At 37.5% G+C, this 16942-nt stretch overlaps 1 protein-coding gene across 2 annotated transcripts in view; it reads right to left on the reverse strand.

Annotated features, from left to right (window-relative positions):
• LOC131432661 (uncharacterized) overlaps window positions 1–16942 on the reverse strand; it is a 711303-nt gene that overhangs the window by 100309 nt on the left and 594052 nt on the right. For both annotated transcript variants that reach the window (XM_058599064.1, XM_058599065.1), the window contains 3 exons: window positions 7017–7133; window positions 6697–6877; window positions 6295–6546 (listed from right to left, as the gene is read on the reverse strand). In XM_058599064.1, the coding sequence (XP_058455047.1) occupies window positions 6295–6546; window positions 6697–6877; window positions 7017–7133 (550 nt within the window). The remainder of the gene's footprint in view (window positions 1–6294; window positions 6547–6696; window positions 6878–7016; window positions 7134–16942) is intronic.

Genomic DNA, 16942 nt, shown 5'->3' on the forward strand with positions numbered 1-16942 from the left:
TTTCGTCAAGTGGATTGAACCATTGAAAGTAATCGAAAACGGGAACGGCTACTCTACACTATAAGCACAAACATAAATTTTAAACGAACTACGATTTTAATTTGTATGCTTATTCTACCTTGCATCGAAAAATATTTGTTGTCATTGTGAGTAAACAGTTTGTATGTTAATTTTATAGTTGCCCTGAAGATGAAGGGATATTCCTTCGAAACGTCGGTCTTAAACGTAAAATAAATATTTTGTAAAGCAACACTTGACCAGAAAGCCGTCTTTCAATAAATTAGAACAAAGCAAAATAATTTTTCCGCTTCAGTTCATCAGGAGCAAACCAAAATACCAAAAAATTGCTCCATTCGTTCTAGGGCTCAAAGGCAAAAATTTGTTTGGTCCGGAATCCGTAAATTAAGACAATACGTTAAATATATAATATGTATTTTAACTAGTTTTTCTAAAATAATGTTTGTCAAGAACGCAGAATATACAAGCTTATAAGATCGAATATGGCGCCTCAAGAAGAACAAGTGCGAAGAGCAATAAAAATCCGGATCTGTCAGTAGGTAAACTTGTGAAAAACAGTGGCTGCAGGAAAACTGTCCATAACGTTCCAAAATGAAACGGATTTCAGGAACCACCAGAAAGACGCAAGGATGAAGCTTATATTGCTTCTAGTCGTTCAAGGTGGAAACTGTAGAGAACTGTAATGATAAACAGAAATTGACGGCTAAAACCCGGGTTTACAAATTGTATCCAGAATATTTGACGAAGTTTTCTTAAGTTAACAAACGATGAAACTTTTGTGCTTAAAAACTTTAAACAGCTTCCCGGAATGTCTTTTTATACTGGCATACAACATAACGGCGCATATGAGAATTTCAGGACAAAAAAGGCAAGTATCTCAAAAATTTCGTTAGGCAGGCAATATGCGGCTGAGGTCGAAAAAGTCATAGCTTTATCACTACCGGAACGGTAAACAAGCAAATATACTGTGAAAATGCCTAAAGATGTGATTTTTACCACTCCGTCATGACGCTCCCTCGCTATTCTAGCTTGATTTGGCATCTTGACCCTATGCTAAAGATGTTTTGCAATTATATTGAGCGAATGGAGTCAACGTTGTATCGAAAGAGGCGAATCCATCCAACTGTCACAACAAGCTACAACTCTAGAAAAACTTAAAAGTTCGCGGTTTCCCCCTAATTAAGTAACGGTAATTAGTTTTATGATGACTAAAAATGCACAATAAAATTAATAAAATATGCTTCTTGAAACAAAATAATAGTAAAATTGTTTTATTCCAAATTTAACATGTCCAGATTTTTTCGCGATCACGATATTTAGTAATGAAATTTTTGTCGGTTAAATTACTCTTTCGGTGAAATGACCTTTCCGTCAAGACGACCACCGACGAAATGGCTTTCGGCGGAATGACCCACTTCCAGTACGATCGTGTGCCAATACCAATGTTGAGGATTCTTTGGTTTACAAGTACACTCTTAGAAAAAATGAAATTTACGCTTGACGTAAATTCAAGTACACCGAAACCTTCATTTACGAACTAAACGGGGGTTCGTAAAAAAGTAGTTTGTAAAAATAAGTTTCCGTTATTTGGAACTTACTTCGTAAAAAAAAGTAAATAATTTTGTTTTCATGAATGTGGAAACCCCACATCATATGGCTATTTTCGGAACGGATTGAAGAGTAAGTGCAAGAAAATGATGTTTGGGCTCGTTTAAAAAGCCAAGATGGCGGCTTTCGGTTTATTCATATTCCTTAAAAACCCTTACAATATAGGTATATTCAGAACGGAATTGATGAGTAGATGTCGGAAAACGATGTTTGAGGTGGTTCTGAAATCCAAGATGACGACGAGCAATCCGAAAGTACCCAAATTGTAAGGGTTTGTGAGGAATATCAAGCAGTGCGGTAAAATTTCATTTTCAATCGAGTAATATAAGATGAAAATGAAATTTATGACCGCTGACCGTCAGCATATCCCTACTAATTCATTTGACTTTTGCTGCCATTTTCAAGTGAAGCTCCCGGAATTCATCGTCAGTTGAATAATCATACCTAGTCATTTGAAGTTTTGCTTGCTCAGTTTCAAGTGCCAAGTAGTGTAGCTTCTTCATTACCTTCGCTCTTGGTAGTAAGCAAGTTCGAACGAATAGAATTATAAATGGAGTAAAGTATTAAAAATGAAAACTGAAGGAGGAAACAATTAATTTATGTGTATTCTGTGATTGACATTTCAGCTATCTGGTTTGTCTTTAATCTATTATCTTGAACCAATTCGAATGTTTACATGAACCTCATTTGAAGGCCGCTCTCACACTATTGAAAGAGATATGTATTTTGTTACTTTAAGAGATCATCAGTTTGCTTTCACATCTCATCCAAGTCAATCGATAAAACAAAACCGCTTACGTTCGGGACAGAAGAAACCAAGTACAGTATTGTGTAGTGAACAATAGAACGTCCTCGAAATGAGTGAACCAAACGAACAAAAGCTACCGCCGACACGAAAGAATACAATTGTTGTTGACTTCAGGTAGTGCAAAATTCGACCTTCGATACGAGAACTTGAAGGTTTGCTTAAGGAGCAAATGCATCTTGACATCAAACGTGTGCATTTACTTCAATGCAATAAGTCGAATAATGTTGTTTACATCCAGTTTTATAAAGAGTTGGATGCAATTCAATTCGCAAAAGACAATAATGTGCATTATGTGGAGCACCAGAAAATTAAGTACAACATTCCAGTATATATGGATGATAGTGCTATAGAAGTGTGTGTGCATGATCTTCCCTCAAGCGTCACCAATTCATATATTCGCAAAACTATGTCCCAATACGGAGAGATTTTCTCCATAGAAAAATAATAGTGGAAGAATTTTTTCCCCGGTATTCTAAATGGCGTACGTTCATTACGCATACACTTGAAGAAGGCTATACCTTCTTATGTGATTTTCGGATACAAGGATTCCGTGCAAATCTCTTGTTACCTATGACAATCAGATGACCACATGTCAATATTGCCAAAAAGCTGTTCACTACGGTAAGCCATGTGATAAACTGGACAAGGAGACAACTACACCAAAGGACAACGGTGCTTCCTTCATATCAACCCCAAGCAACCCCAGCACATCTGGAACAGCCACCAATGAAGCATCCCCTTCAACGAATCCATCATCATCCCCTATAAAATAAAGTACACCAGCTGCAGTTAACAACTTACCCTCCAACCAACCAGCAACTGCAACCACTGTACAACAAGGTGCATTTACAGCAACTAGCAACTAGCAACGAAAAGAAGACGGATATCGACAACAATACCATCGATGCGGCAATGGATGACGAGACGAACCACGAACGAAGTGCCCCTCAATCCTCGCAAGAGAGAAATGGAAGCTCCTCTCCCCCTAGAAAAAGGGTGACAACGAGATCCAACTCAAAAAAAAAAAATTATTTAAAAAATCGGCTCAATCGGCCGCGTAAAGCTTGTACGCAAATAGACCTGAATAAAAATATCTTTTAAACAAAAAAATAAAATAAAAAGAGATCAACTGACAATGGTTGAACTGATCCTCGATTGAAGAGAAACGACCGATGAACTGAATGCTGCCCGTTCGGGCCGTCAGCAAATATTGAGAGTGTCAGAGAGTGAAGTTTACTGCAGTAGAGAGATCGTCAATGTGTTCCACATTCAGTTTCAATTGAATTTGTATATTTTGAGATTTTATGGTACACTTAATATTTTGTTTGTTTTGACACCATAATCTCTCGTGTATTTAAATTAATAGCGAGAGGACAGTTTACAGCAGATATGAATTATAGCAGTTAAATGGGAGTTACATTGTATACCTTTGAAATTATAGGTAGCTCGGAAAGCTCGGAATTCCAAGTGCTAACACAGTAGATTTCCGACGTTCCATCAATTACTACGAAAAAGTCAGAGTAGATTGCATAAATGTTAAAAAATCAAAATCTACGGTTGACGAGTATATGGAAGAAATGAGCATGATGACCTGGCTTTGGATGCCCATTTTTCGTGCTTTTCCGTTTTACGATTCGTTTTGCTTAACTTGTTGGTTATTTTTAACAATTGTCTTTTTATATTACGGTATCGAAATAAGTGACAATGTTGACATTTAATTCTGCCCTACTCATGGCACACTTTAATCGAAATGATAACAATGCAATTAATGTCGCGCTCCAGCAAGCGGTGAGTGCGGTCATTTTAGAAAGTACCGGGTACGAACCAGAATTTTTTAAATTATTGTAGGCACATACATGTCTTTATTATTTATCTTTGGTTTTACTGCACTGATATCAAGAAACCGAAAGTCGCCATCTTGGATTTCCAAAATACCTCAAACATAATTTTCCGGAATCTACTCTTCAAACCAGTTCAAATACTTATATTGTAGTAGTTTCCATGGAATATATATGAGCAGGGATTTTTTTTATTGTATGCAAAAACCTCTTTTCAAAAAGTAGGTTCGTAAAAAAGTTTACGTTATTTGGGATTTGGTTCGTAAAACGAGCTACGAAAAAAGAGGTAACGTAAAAAAGTGTCCGTGAACGGAGATTTGGGTGTATGCCGTAATTTCTTCGGTGATGACACAATATTACATCTACTAACATGTAAACATAAATTTTTTCGTCTGTATCGAAGTAAGCTTCAGCTAAATTAACTGTAAAGTTAAGGGCTGAGGACAGTACCGTAAAGTGGTAGGTTTTTTGCTATTTTCCCGTTTCAAATTAAATTTTCTTGGAAACGGTGCAAAATATAGAAAAACCCACCTGACAATGTCTTCGAAATTTAGTTGAGAATATTCTGTGAAATTTTCAGAATGATTCATTGAGCTTAGCGGTCGTGTTGTATTTTTTTCTGACTGAAGAACTGCTGAAAATTGGAACGCTCGGAAATGCATACCTCTACTTGTTCATTGAATATCTCGACTTTGAAGGATTATATCATAAATCTACCGTGACAAAGTCTAGATAATTTAGTTTAGATGCGATTAGTACATAAAAACATATATGTTATAGCGATAAAAATAAAGTCTTGTACTTTTCTGTGAAACAAAGTCAGTTTCAATGCATCTGCCATTTTTTTCGCTTTGGTTTCCTGATAGCAATCTGAAAACAGAGAGCGAAATAAAATTGGCTCGACAAGGCTGCCAAACACACAGACATTCAATCTTTGTGAAAGTTGAATATTTTTTCATTGTTCATTGGAATCCATGTAATGTCCAACCCATACGATAGATTAATGTGATAAAACTTCTCATCAAAATAATAAAATGTATGCTGGCAACCCGGTACAGTTTGCTCATATACGAGAGAGTACAAGAGAAATACGATGCGCAAAAGGAACTGAGCGAGCCACGTGGTCGATTTAAAACTCAACACGTGGCCATCTGTCCTCAGACCTTAATGATATAATTTATCTTTTCATGCTTTGTATTGGGAATGTAAGTAAATCGCGAAGCTTTTTTATGTGCATCTATAAAGATGAAACTTTTCTAAGTGTGTAGCTAATTGCAACGAATATTCCTTTCCTTCTTATGTTGACCTGTATTAGGATGCAAAAAGCCGCAATTGATATTGCTTCACATGAAGGAATTTTAATGATTCAATTGACTCTGATCAGTAACGGAGTAGCAAAATGTCGGCGATCATCAATCAAAACGGAGATGCAATAAAATCTGTGATATTGTTCTAATTCTTTACGCTAGTTTGGTGAAATGAATTAGTTTTCAGGATGTCAACAACATCTTCTGAAATGATCGTGAGTAAATAAAAAATGAAAGTGAAACAATAAAGCAGACGAAATCCGACCCACAACTCAGTAATAATTTAACCATCAAATCGAGTCAAACTTCAAAGAGTCCTTACCCCTCGACCAACTGCGTAATCTAGACGACTCGAAATGATGGATGGTGATTCCAGGTTATAATTAGTCCCTGTTGCTAGGTAGTTATTTTTACTTGTTCTCGGTATAATCTAGCAGCAGAGCCATAATTAGCGCACATTTCACCGAGAATTAATTGAATGTTTCAAGCTTTGCTATCCACAATTCGCAAACGAAAAAAAAATGCAAAAACAGGGTCCCGTTTCCTTGGTTCTATACGGAATCGACAACACGTGGAATCGGCTTGTGTACGTTCTTTTCCGGTTTCCCGGAATCACAATCTCCGGGATTATTCCGCCTCGTGTCTTAGAACCTATACACACAGAGAGAAAGGGAGCCCGACAGGAGCAGCTGACTGAAATAGATTAAGGACTTACCGGAAACAATGGTGCCCCATTAACGCACACGCTCTCGGCGAACCGCACGCGGATGGGGCGTGATTTCAGTTTGGCCTTCTTGCCGGCGGACAGCAGCGTCGACTTGCGACCGACGGCGTTGTACAGCTGCGGTTGGCAGACCAGCAGCGTTACGGAATTTTCACAATTTCTAACTAATTGTATCACATGGTCGCGGGGTGCGTCCTTGACGTCCTCGCCGTTTACAGCTAATATTTGGTCACCGGGTTCCAGCTGGAAGAAGAGTACGGTTCAAAAATGCATCAAAAAATTTCGGAAAGCAAGTTGGCAACATTGTCGCCTTAATACAGTCAGCATATCCTAACACTTCAAACCCCCCGTCGCTACGCAACTGACGTACGATGGCAGCAGTCCCGTACTTACCTTATTTACACTAGGTCCGCCCTCGGTCACAAACCGTACAATCACAGGTTTTTCGCTTCCCGCCACGAAGCCGAAGCCCAGCGTGGGACTCCGATGGAGCACCACCAGCCGCGGTTCCGGCGGGGAGTCATTGTAGTGATACCGCTCCGGTTCCTCGTAGGTGGTCGTTTTGTTCAGATGGCTGTTGGAACACGAGAGAAAGAGAGAGAGATAGACACAGAGGAAAAGTGGCACAATAAACATCAGTTCATAAATTCTGAACCTAATTTCGGGCTCCGGAGAAAAGGGGTAAAGAAGGATGTTATCGGATTGCCACTCACTTGATGTAGTATGGTTGGCCTTTCAGGTCGACAGCTTTTTCCCAGCCGTACGGCAGGTCGATCGTTTGTATCCAGTTTTCGATTGGCGGCAGCCATCCTGCGGTGCGTGTGATGTGGCTGAAAAAAAGAAGGGAAAAGAGTAAAGTGCAGAGAAAAAAAAAAGGATAAATATTATGGCTTTATTGTATGTGTCGTAATCAGATAGAAAATCGAACCAGCCAAAACTTTTATGATTCGGCCAACGAACGAAAGGTGGTCGCTGGGCAGAGTTGGAGTTTGGTGACCGAAGGAAAAGTTTTGCGGTGATTGTTTTGACATAAATAATTGGCTTAACTTTTGTAGATTTTTCGTCGTATACTGCAGAGAAAATACAATAAAATAGCAAAATCAAGTAGGCTTCGAATTTTGTATGGTATTTAACGGGTTTACCGGGGAAAATGACATAAAATCATGTTAAATAAAGACTGACTAAAAGTAAATTGGTGTGCACAAAAAGACCTGCAATTCGTGATTCCTCACGTCCTGTCTCGACGTGAAACTTTCCACCGCGAATGTGCTTAAAATTGAGTTTAGTGTATGATCGCTCATCGATTATAGTGCAGCCCTTGTGTTTCGTTATACCAGAGCTTTGTACGCTTTTTGACCATGCTATAATTCGGTTACTTCAAGACTTTTTAATTTACTTCGGAGAGGCGAAAAGTTTAACCTGCCACGTAAGCTACGAGTCGTCAAAATCTTTAATATATATGATGTGATTAGTTTTCAGAATGAAAGTGTTTTCAAAATGTTTTTATCATTTGGTACACGAAATAAAAAAAAAGTTCTGAATTACAATGCAGAACAAAATTTACACGCTGTGCATAGTTTAAGAATTGTGTTCTCTCTTTCGTTTACCCTTTCAGTCATTTTCGGTTTTTAGTGAAAATCGTATGTTGTGCAGTATCGAATGAAGTTTCGAGAAACGATAAAACCAGAAAACGTTTTGCCATGACTTTTATCTGTTGGTGCTCGTATCTATAGTAATTTTGATTTCCGAAGAGTTCTGTGTAATAACTTTGATTCACCATATTTTAGCCTTTTTCCATAGTCAAACTTCACAGAACATGCTTCAATATTTTGAAAAAAAAGAATGAAAATTGAAATTCGACAGATTCTCCCTGCAGACGTTATTTTGTTTTCGTCTTGTCGTAGAGGAATGAGTGACGTTGGCATTGATACTCTCTTTTGTTGCAGTGAGAGCTGAAATGCTTCGTTCGTTTGTTTAGGATGCGATTATTTACGAATGAGATAGCAAAAAAAAATATATTAGAAAGCTGTTGGTTTGAATTCTCGCATTGAAAATGCATGTCATTTTTTGGTTTTGACCTAGTCAAATTTCAAGGCAACATTGAGAAGACTTTTAATAAGAAAATTTATTATTCTGTTACTGTCAGGATGCTTATTGATATTAAACTTCCTAATGATTGACACAATTTTACAAAAAAAATTGTCTCAGTAATGTCATCACGTAACAATACTTATTTTGAAATGTGATCAAATATTCGTGGGACATTGTTTTCAAGTTTGGAATTAAAATTGCGAACTTTCTCATAATACTGAGTAAGATTTAAGGCTTCTTTCGCCGTTTGTAGGAAGTATTTGATTTCTTTCTTTGCGAGAAAGGATTGTACTCTGAGCTTTCTCAGGAACCTTAGAAAGTTTCCCGAAGGATTTAGAATACGGTTTAAATTGCTAAACTTCTTTAGCGAAATTTTTTATTTCTTAAAAGAGTGAACCTATGAATACTATTCTATTGTAAACCTTTAATTATGGTTTTCATAGCAAGATTGCCAGAACGTTGATATTGTCATCGGCCAACATTCTTCAAACGAATGAGCAGCTGACGATTCTCGTCGATGATATGAGAATTGAAATTAGTTTGAGCTATTGGGATTAAAGACTGTCCCAGAAAGTATGGACGCACTTTGATTTCGCTGTAAATAATTCACAAGTGTTAGATATTCAAATTTTATTCGATATACTGATAATATTGAACTACAACAACAGAACAACAGAATATTCTCAACATTTGCTACTTAGCCATTGTAGACTAGCTGGTGCACCTTCTTGCGAACGTTTCTCATTAAATTCCGTACAGACTTCTTGGCGACAAGTTTTGACACTTTTTCCAATCTTTTTCGAACTGTTCAATGGTTTCGGCTGCCGAGACATGTTTCCTAAGATGTGCCTTCGTTAATGCCCAAAATTCCTCAATTGGTCGAAGTTGTAGGCAATTTGGCGGATTCATGTCTTTTGGGACGAAAGTGACATTTTTGGTGGTATACCATTCTACCGTTGATTTCAAGTAGTGGCAAGAAGCAAGATCTGGCCAGAAGACAACAGGATCCTTGTGGCTTCGAATCATGGGTAGAAGTCGTTTTTGCGTAAACATTCCTTGATGTATATTTCGCTGTTCATTGAAGCAGTGGTGATGAAGGGTTTCGAAATCTTACCGCAGCTACAAATTGCTTGCCAGACCATAGCTTTCTTACCAAATTTTTCGACTTCAATCGATGTCTCGAACTGGTTTAACAGTTTCCCTTCTTGCACCGTATGATATTGTTTTCCTGGCAAGGATTTGTAATCGAGTTTCACGTAGGTTTCGTCGTCTATGATTATGCAGTTCAAATTTCCAGCAAGAATAGTATTGTACAGCTTTCGAACCCTCGGCCTGATCGATGCTTCTTGTTTTGGACTACGTTTTGGTTGTTTCTGCTTCTTAAAGTTTCGAAGATTCAAACGTTCATTAGCACAAAGAACATTTGACTTCGAAGTGCCCACTTTTTTGGCCACATCCCGAACTGAAACCTCCTTCTTTTGCTCGAACAGAAACAACGAAAACGTAGTCCGAAACAAGAAGCATCGATCAGGCCGAGGGTTCGAAAGCTGTATAATACGATTCTTGCTGGAAATTTGAACTGCATAATCATGGACGACGAAACCTACGTGAAACTCGATTACAAATCCTTGCCGGGAAAACAATATCATACGGTGCGAGAATGGCAAGTGTTAAACCAGTCCGAGACATCGATTGAAGTCGAAAAATTTGGTAAGAAAGCTATGGTCTGGCAAGCAATTTGTAGCTGCGGTAAGATTTCGAAACCCTTCATCACCACTGCTTCAGTGAACAGCGAAATATACATCAAGGAATGTTTACCTTCTACCCATGATTCGAAGCCACAAGGATCCTGTTGTGCTCTGGCCAGATCTTGCTTCTTGTCACTACTAGAAATGGTAGAATGGTATACTACCAAAAATGTCACTTTTGTCCCAAAAGACATGAATCCACCAAATTGCCTACAACTTCGACCAATTGAGGAATTTTGGGCATTAACGAAGACCCAATCTTAGGAAACATGTCTCGGCAGTCGAAACCATTCAACAGTTCGAAAAAGATTGGAAAAAAAGTGTCAAAACTTGTCGCCAAGAAGTCTGTACGGAATTTAATGAGGAACGTTCGCAAGAAGCTAGTAGCAAATGTTGAGAATAATATTCTGTTGTTGTAGTCTAATATTATCAGTATTCCAATATTTTGATGAATAAAAAGTCATCAAAACTTTTAGCATTTAGAATTCCTGACAAAGTTTGTCGCAGACCCAACCCCGAACAGAACTCTTCCATCATTATAGAATCTGATGCTGATATAGAATCTGAGCTTGAAGACGTCAGACCTCTTTCCAAAGTGAGAGTGTGAACTGATTCGAAGGAGCGACAAAGTCGTAAATAGCGAGCTGATCCGAATTTTGACCGATTCTCCAATAAAAGTAGCATTGGAGGTGGAGAAAAATTAATTTGGAGGAGAAGGTAGCAGCGAAGTTGAAAAAGTTCACTAATACTAGGTAAGTCTAATATAATTAAGACTAAAAAGTAGAGGGGTTTTTTAACGTGCCTAAATAATACAAAATGGTGTATTCTAACGTTTTAGGCACTCATCACTATACGGGACCAGGTGTCAATTAACAGTTTCAAAAATAGCCACGTAACCTTTTCTTGTCATTACTTTGAACGGTAATAATTCAGTTATTTGTTGATGGATTGATTTAATTTTACAACCAATCGATTCGGAAACATTTAACTTAAACATGTATGTCGACGTCGTTCCGGTAATTCAATAGCATACTATTAAAAAATTGGTTAGAATCGACCTATATTTTCAGGAACCAATTACAGGAGGTCTTAATGATGTCATCCTTTTGAGTTTAGATCGTTGGTATACATCTCTAATTTAATTTAGTAGCAATTGTGCTTCGATCGGTATAGGGAGGATTTACGTCATGCAAGAAAAAAAGTATCGCTCCCTTCTGCATCGCATGAACGTTCGCCGCCAACGAAACAGGTAGCTTGTGGTTGACGAAACTAAATGTGACATCCATTTGGTCGCTGGATACTTGCTTTTTGTGGTGTGCGGATGCCATTTTCTTCCATCTGCCTCACATCGTACTCACTTGAGTATATTGACACTGATCAGCTGCTATGGGAACAAGCAGGGAAATTCTGAATTCTCTGCGATAGGCTTTTTGGACCTAATTTGAAGCACTTGTATCCCGGTAATTTGCTGGTGGATTGTTCACATTTAACATATGTGCACTGCGGTGCTGTATGCCAAATATGTGTTCGTTTGTGTGAGTGTCCACTGCATCGCAATTCGCTATTAAATTTGATTTGATTTGAAGTCTCAAATCGCTATCGAAACCGAATTGGCGGCTTCTACTCTATCGAAGTTATTGCAATTTTTAACAACATTATTATAATTTTGGTACGGGTATGACGAATAGCTATTTTCTAATCCAAGATGGCGATTTTATGTGTTGTTAAATAGGATTTGAAAATTGATGCATAAGTCATGCTGAAAATACTCTGCATCTCCAAGTTCCATTAAAAAGGGGTAGTGGACAACACTATACACAAACTATTGTGTATCCACGTCGACCTTGAACTATTGTATCGGACATTACCCTCCGATAGCAGAGTAGCTCAAATATCGGTTTAAATATCGTACTGCATCAGCGATTCCAGGTTTCCCTTATGTCAATCTGTATTGAATCGAAGTACAGCCGGAAATACAGAATAAGAAAATGGATCATCATGCACTACTTATTTCTAAGGGATTAATGCAGTTTATCAAAAGGAGATATTGGTGTCAACTAGATTGTAGCCTCATGATAAGGAAAACCATGGGGAAATATTTTTTCTTTAATTTGGCATTCAAAAATTAAATGATTGTAATGGAATAATTCTCAATTTCTATTTTCTGTAGTTTTCTAAAGAAATAAACCCAAATACATAAGTCCTTAGAAGTAGATCTGTAGAGGAAGCAGAAGCCCGTAGATTTGTATCTGCTTTGGAAATTTTCTCAATAAACACCATAATCCCTCATACGATATATTTCATGAAAGCCTAATTTGTCAAATGACGGAAAATTTCATTTGTAATGACTTAATGTTAGATTGGCCTGAATTTTACTGGTTTCGACTGAAACTTGCATTCTACTAGCAGCTGCGACTGTGTGCATTAGAATGCACCTTTTACCAGCCAAGGAAATGTGTGTTTCTGTGGCTCAGTCGTTTAACAGACGTACTTTGTGACCCAGTGGTTCTCGGTTCAAGACGCGCGGCGATTATTTTTTTTTTATTCCAATGAATTGGATGGATTTTAAAACACAATATTCAATCTTCCACGTAAATTTGCGTGAACTGCGACGTTCCATTTATGTGCATCTAATAAGATGTAAAATCACAGGGGTTTTTGCCTTTCTCATATTGAAAGGCTATGCAATCACTGTGAAAACCGACTTTATAACTGAGGACCGAAGGGCCGAATGTCATATACCAATGTCATATGTGAATATACCATATTCAAATGAAAGGTCATATGGCCCCATCCGATCCGACTTCCGATTTCGGAGATGTAGGATGAAATTTATTAAAAAAATGGAAAAAATGTGCACTCTCTTTTTCAGAGATAGTTAAACCGATTTACATAAATCAAGATTCAAATAAAAATTATTATGGTCCCATAGCTTGCTATTGAATTTCATTTGGATCCGACTTCATGGTAATATGTGAAAATTAGGGAAAAAGTGTGCACTCAATTTTCTCTGAAACGGCTCAACCGATTTTCGCAAACTAATTTCCTAAAAATTTGTTGAACATTTTATCTGGATCCAACTTCTGTTTCCGGAGCTAAAGCGTGAAAAGTGGGAAATTACCAATTGCATTAGTAGTTTTTAACGGACGATGGTCTAAAACAGATACAAATCCCATAAAACTGTCTGTTCTTCTAGCTTGCAGGGCTTGTTAGTTTGTGGGCATATAAACACTACCATGTCCATGTTCATGTTCCGGAAGCACCGAAAGTAATTAAGAAAAACTCCAAAAATAGCATTCACTTCGATTTCTCTGCGATGCTTGACCCGATTTTCACTAATCTTGATTTGAACTAGAACTCATATTATCTTTAAAGCTACTGTGAAATTTCATTCGGATCCGATCTCCGGTTCCGCAGTTACTCAGGGCGATGAGAGACAATGTTTTCAAATCTCCATATAGAATGACAATACGTACCACACCGAAATAATAATAATAATAATAATAATAATAATAATAATAATAATAATAATAATAATAATAATAATAATAATAATAATAATAATACTAATACTAATAATAATAATAATAATAATAATAATAATAATAATAATAATAATAATAATAATAATAATAATAATAATAATAATTATAATAATAATAATAATAATAATAATCCAACTACATGTTTTATGCTGCTGATTCATGCTGTTTAGCTTGACTTACATATGCAGAAGTAACAGAAACGCTGGTTCGTTTCGTGTGTTAGATTTCGTTTAATTGGTTTAATCGAAATAGAGCATGAGATAGTAAGTCTAGATTTAGCTAGGTTTAAAACTGTTCCAAGTTTTCGGTCATATTTGTTACTGGCAAACAAACCAACTTCGGCTATTCCGTTCATCTGAATCCGGTTTCGGAAGAATTGGAAATGGTGATTAAAAACTGCAAAAGGGTCTCACTTGCTTTCCTTCCACAAACACATAGGTTCAAAGGAAAAGTCTTACAGTTTCATACGGAATTCCTAAATTTGTTGTGGATACTACTTCCGGTTCCAGAACTACAGAGTAAACAGGATTTGTAGAGTTTGTTAGATTTGTCAGAACAAACTTTCCTATTTCTATTCAATGAACAGTTGTTTTAGCGAATTCCACAGTAATATTTTTGATGTTATGAGTAATATGAGAAAGGCATCGTTAAACCAATAGGTGGATTAAAACAGGTTTTTCGAAGTGTTTAGGCTTGTCGGAAACACTAATCTGTTGTGGACTTCACGTACGACCATTATTTAACGTGACCCAATACATCTAAAAGAACAAATCATCGATTGAGCTTGTCGTGAACAGAACCCTCTATTTACGAACGGATGCCGAAGTTCGCAAAACAAAACAAATAATATTATTATAAATACTTCTTGAACGCAGTTGACATTGACATATATTAGTAACGTTAGTGTTTCAGAATTATTTGTCTATTTTTCAAATTTAAATCTGTTGATGAGAGAGTTTCAAAATTGAATTTATGTCGTTATAATTGGTCGTGTCTCGTACACAATCCTGTAATTTTTTTCAAACTCGGTAAACCAACCCCGGTTCCAAAGCTGGTTGGCCATTTTTTTTATCCGTATTTTATTGTTAATATGTTTTTCAGTGATTTTTATTAAGGATTGAAAAATTTCACAGAAGTGCTCAAAAGATGTATCTTAATGACACAGCAAACTGTTTATCTAACGTAAGTCTAACCAGAAAAAGTACAGAAATTCCGAAAGTGAAACTCGGTCAACCAGCCCCGGTCTCCCCTATGTCCATATGACAATTTTTCGTTCCATGACCGAAGCCTGGGCAACGACGACATTGCCTTAATGAGTGTAACGAAAATAAGCTATCCACATACATTTGTGTTGTACGCATGTATTTGTGATGGTTTTTTATACTCAGATCACAGCATGCTCTGCGTTTGGCTGTCAGCTTTCGTTTGTTTATTTGTTTGTGCGGTTGAAAGTCTGCGTTTTCAAAATGTCGCGTATTGAAAAGGATGTGAAAATTAAGGTTCTGGACACATGGCTAAGTGAGAAGGGTATTACTATACGAAAATTGGCGAAGCGGTTTGGAATTCATCATGCCAGTGTTAAAACCATCATTAATAAGTTTGGGGAACTCTATTCTTTGGATGAGCTACCAGGAAGAGGCAGAAAACCCGGTTCTTCCAACCCGAAACTGGACCAGAAAGTGGTATCTCTAATCATGAAGAACAGATCAATGTCAATTCGCGATTTGGCCAAAAAATCAGGAACGAGTGTCGGAATGATCCAGCGTATCAAGAGGCGAAATCACCTGAAGACCTACAAGAAGTAGAAAATCTCGAAACAAAGTGTAGAACAGAAGAAGCGAGCAGCAACAAGGGCCCGGAAATTGTATTCGTGTATTTTGCAGTGTCCGAATGCATGCGTTTTGATGGACGATGAGACTTATGTAAAGGAGGACTCAAAAACCCTTCCAGGTCCACAATACTTTACTGTCGTCGTTGGAGAGGATGTGAACAGGTCGATTCAAGTGGAGAAATCCGGTCGAAAGGCACTGGTATAGCAAGCAAAATGTTCTTGTGGTTTAAAGTCAACCACTTTTTACACTACTGGAACTATAAATGCAGAAATCTATCGATCTGAGTGTCTCCAGAAGAGATTGCTGCCTTTATATAAGAAGCATAGTACACCTCCACTGTTTTGGTTGGATTTAGCTTCGGCTCACTAACTTCGGCGAAAAAGGGTATAAATTTCGTTGAGAAAAGTATCAATCCACCAAATAGGCCTCAGTTTCGACCCATCGAACTTTACTGGGCAATCGTGAAGAGGGTCTTCAAGAAGACTGGTAAGGCAGCTTAGAACATGCAGGAGTTCAAAAAAACTTAAACTCAAGCGTCCTAAAAAATGCGATGCAACACCTAATGCTAAATCATGGTATTATTACATGAAATATTGGTAATACACCTTTGCTATTCCAATATTGCAACAAATGAAATTATTTAAATTTGCACTGAATGGGACTGATATGAGTTGAAATTTTTTCACATATTACTGTACAAGCCCTCAACTTTTATTGCTATTTCTGAGATAATATTAAGGATAGATTTCATTCCTCAAGCTAACTCAAAATTGGCGAAAATCGATATGGGACTGATATGCGAGTATGGGCAGTTTAGTTCATTTTTAACTTTCCTTTCAGGACAGTCCTGAACTAGTCTATTGGATTTCATGTGTTCTTCTTCAATTGGTTATAGGGTTAGAACCAGCACCAAAGAAATCCGAGCACACGTACGTGAAAACATGACAGAAACGATTCTGACCTACCTTCGACTGACAAAACTACCCGCCCCGACGGGGTTCAAACGCCAATTTGATTTTTCCTATGTTATAAAACTCGATGTCTCCATTTCGCTAGTCAATCTACATACTCATACACAAGCACATTTCAAATATGTACTGAAAAAAAAATCATCACTTCCCCTGCTAGGCCACTGCTTGTTACTGCGATTGTTCGGCTGGTTCTAGTTCACTGTAAAATAGGCCAATAGATTCGAACGGAAAAATAGCAAATTTCAACGAGCCATAATGTCGTTTTCACTTACTTTCGGTACCGGCAGGCCACCGAGGTACGAGCGAACTAGCGAACGAACGAACGAACGAACGTACCATCCAAGGACAGCTTCTGCAGAATTCAATTACACTACAAGGGTTAATAAAAATGGAGCCCATAAAAACAAACATAAACTGCACCATAAACAGCGAGTGACGATCGGTTCGTGCAG

This window comes from Malaya genurostris, chromosome 2 (genome assembly GCF_030247185.1).
Source record: "Malaya genurostris strain Urasoe2022 chromosome 2, Malgen_1.1, whole genome shotgun sequence".
NCBI classification, from domain to species: domain Eukaryota; kingdom Metazoa; phylum Arthropoda; class Insecta; order Diptera; family Culicidae; genus Malaya; species Malaya genurostris.